Source organism: Athene cunicularia (genome assembly GCF_003259725.1).
Source record: "Athene cunicularia isolate RWA chromosome 6 unlocalized genomic scaffold, athCun1 chr6_part1, whole genome shotgun sequence".
Classification (NCBI taxonomy): Eukaryota; Metazoa; Chordata; class Aves; order Strigiformes; family Strigidae; genus Athene; species Athene cunicularia.
Window position 1 is genome coordinate 11509693 of NW_020799105.1, and position 3219 is coordinate 11512911.

At 44.0% G+C, this 3219-nt stretch overlaps 1 protein-coding gene across 3 annotated transcripts in view; it reads left to right on the forward strand.

Moving 5' to 3' along the window:
* The first annotated feature begins 2889 nt into the window (after window positions 1-2889).
* FBXW4 (F-box and WD repeat domain containing 4) overlaps window positions 2890-3219 on the forward strand; it is a 63076-nt gene continuing 62746 nt past the window's right edge. For all 3 annotated transcript variants that reach the window (XR_003398696.1, XM_026851296.1, XM_026851297.1), the window contains exon 1: window positions 2890-2921. Coding sequence is in view for 2 of the 3 variants with exons in the window: in XM_026851296.1 (XP_026707097.1) it covers window positions 2905-2921 (17 nt within the window). In the remaining variant the exon portion in view is untranslated. The remainder of the gene's footprint in view (window positions 2922-3219) is intronic.

Here is a 3219-nt window from a genome sequence, read left to right on the forward strand (position 1 = left end):
CATATGCACTCACTTGGGCACTGCTGGGAAGACTAGTGCCACTGGGTTCTTAGCTGTGATGCACAGCTTCGACAGCTCCACAGCAGTCACAGTAGCTGAAATCATGCCTGAGAACAAGTGTATGCAGTTGCAGGTCCATGCTTCTTTAAAAAACCCCAAAGAAAGTAACAGATGATATCCAAGTTTTGGGCAAAGAATAATTATTGTTATTGTGTTGTAAGGCAATTATGCATACTAGAAAACAATGCCATATTTAAGAGCAAGATATCGTAACTTTTTGTTCATATCATTCTGTGTCCCCTGTCTGAAGCATATTTGACCCTCTCCATGATTACTGCATGCAAATATATGTTTCATCTTAGCCAAATATTTCATAGTTGTTTATACCATGGCTTGCAAATTGGAGAGCACTAAGGCCCCCTGTTCTACAGATGCAACCTGTCCATCCATACCTTGGTGCTGGTATCCCAGAGGGTCGCACTACACATGTTACTTGGCACCCAGGTTCCTTCTGGACTGCACCAAGTCATTTCCTTGGTCCAGTGGCATGGCCACAGACTGGAGACTACTGTGCCCTGGAACAGGGGTGTCACACAGTGCAGGGAGACAGGCTCCATGCAGCTGTAGCCTCTGTAGAGTAACAGTCTAAGGCCAGAAGGGGCCCCTTTGACTGTCTTAGTCTGATATCCCGAGTTAGGACTCACCAGGTCAATTCCTGGTTTAAGTTTTAGTAGCTGTCGTCAAGCCAGGCTCTCTCTCTAAGGGGAAGAAATCAACTGGTATTGTTTTTTTAGAAAATCTAGTAATGGTGACTCTACCATAAATCTTGCTAAGATGTTTCAACAGTTAATTTTCTTCACTACAAAAGCATGCTTTATTTATGAATTTGTTTCCCATCACCTTCTGTCAAGAGATCTTATCTCTTTGTCTGCTAAATAGAAGATCCTGGTATTACCAGATTTTTCTTCCTGTTTCAGTGCTCATATGGTATGATCACCGTGCACCTTAACCTTCTCTTTAGAAAGCTAAATAGACTGACCACTTTGAGTCTCACTATAAAATGTGTTTGACAGTCCTGTAATCATTCTTACTACTCTTCTTTGAAATTACTCTAGTTTTTCAACATCCTTCTTGAAATGTTGGCTGTACAAATTATTTCCAAAGCAGTCACAACAGAGTCAAAAACAGAGGTAAAAGAACCTCCTGGCTCTTGTTTGTTTCCCAGGACAGCACTAGCCCTTTGGTCACAGCACTGCAGAAGGAGCTCACGTTCAGCTGATTATTCATCTTAATGAAGTCTTTACGGAATTGCAGCTTTGCAGGATAGAGTTACATCCTTTCAGTGTGACCTACATTCTTTGTTCCTAGATGTGAGACTTTACATTTGGCTTGACTGGAATACATACAATTTGATGATGCCTAAACTTAACACAGGGTTATGCAGCCATAAGCATCCTTTGCCTCTTGCCCCATGCTTTGCACCTTCTACAAAACTTTGCTAAAAATGATTTCAGAATTTTTTCAGGTCACTAGTAAAAATATTAAACAGTGTAGGATCCACAAGCTGTGTCTGTGGAATCCTACCAGAGAAAGACCAATTTATTAACAAATCTGTCTTTACAATAACAATTTCAGACAGAGACATCATTCAGCTTTTACAAATTTAATGTTTCAGACATGGTCAAAGTCCATGACAAAAGAGCTGTTTAATGTCATCAAAAAGATATTAAGTTGATATAAAACTGCATTCGCACCAAGTTTCCATAATGTCATGTTAAGCAAAATTTGTTATATTACCTCCCTTTCAATTGGCTACTTAATTCCTGTACCAGATGTGCTATTATTTCACCTGAGCTCAAACTTAGGTTGAAAGATTTTTAATTACTTGGGCCATCTGATTCACTCATTATAAATGCTGATAAAATATTTGCTGCCTTCTGGAACTTCCCTGAGTTCTAGGGTGTATTGAAACTTGGTGTAAACGGACCAGACAGTTTCTCAGCCAGCAGTTTTGAACTTCTCAAAACACAAGGTTTCCAGAGTTGGTGATTTAGTCGTATGAATATTTGAGTGCCTGAGATTACACAGACAAGATGACCTTTTGGAACAGGATGCAAGTAATGTCTAAGGGCCTGTATGCTATGGTAACCTCATTATATGCTGAAATTTATTTTCCTACTCCTTTGTGCAAAAGGAGATGTTGATTGTGGTGGGTGATACCTGTTCAAAGCATTCTAGGCAGATGATGAACTTCTTATAATTTATCTATTTTTTAATTTTGAGGGAGAAATTTCCCCAAGCATTTAAGGCTTCTGTAGAGTAGAAAATACTGTAAGAAAGAATAACACAGCACTAGACTCATATTTTCCTTCTCCACTGTCTGTAGAGGGCTACTTTGCCATTTTGGACCAGGACCCGTCTGTGTTGTCAGTACTCCAGGCTCCTGTGGATGGCAACAATGACTCAGTTATTATGAACTGTTCTTTCGTGGTGGTGTGCTCGTATATATGTACACACACGTGTGAAGTGCGAGCACTTTTCAGCGCCTGCTCTGTGGGAGCCCTGGAAGGGGGAATGGACTGCACCAAAGGGTCCCTGTGAAAAGCCAGCCTTAAATCCACCGTAGCAGGGCCTGCTCTCACGTGGGGAAGACCTTGCTTTTACGTGGCCCAGGAATTTGGGACTGTTGAAAACTGCTGTGCAGCACCAGATGACCCCTGCTGTCACTTCGTGGGTGACAGGCGCTCCTGACACTGCTCAAGGATAATTAACGAGCATTAATCACCTTGCTGTTCACCTTCCTTTGCAGAGGTGCAGTGCCTAGCTAGGGTTACTCCAGGTGGTGGAGCAGATGCTCTGGTTATCTGGGATCACCGTCCCCACCACTAATTATTCACGTTATTAATGAATACGTGGATCAAGTGATGTTACTAATCCCAGCTCGGAAGAACATGGAGCCGTGCGCCGAGACGCGGAGGGGAGGGCAGTTGCGCAGGGAAAGTCCCAGAGGCTTCCGTTAATGAATTAATTCGCTAACGAGGGTGGGCTCGGTGGCCCGGTGCCCCCTCCCGCCCCGGTAGCCGCCTCCTCCCCCGGAGGGGGGGAGTGACAGGCAGCGGCTCCTGCCCCATGTGACTGGGGAGCGGCTGCCCCCGTCCATGGCTTGGCCTCCCCCGGGCAGCAGCAGCTCCTCGGGTAAGGCCCAGAGTGGGGAAGGGG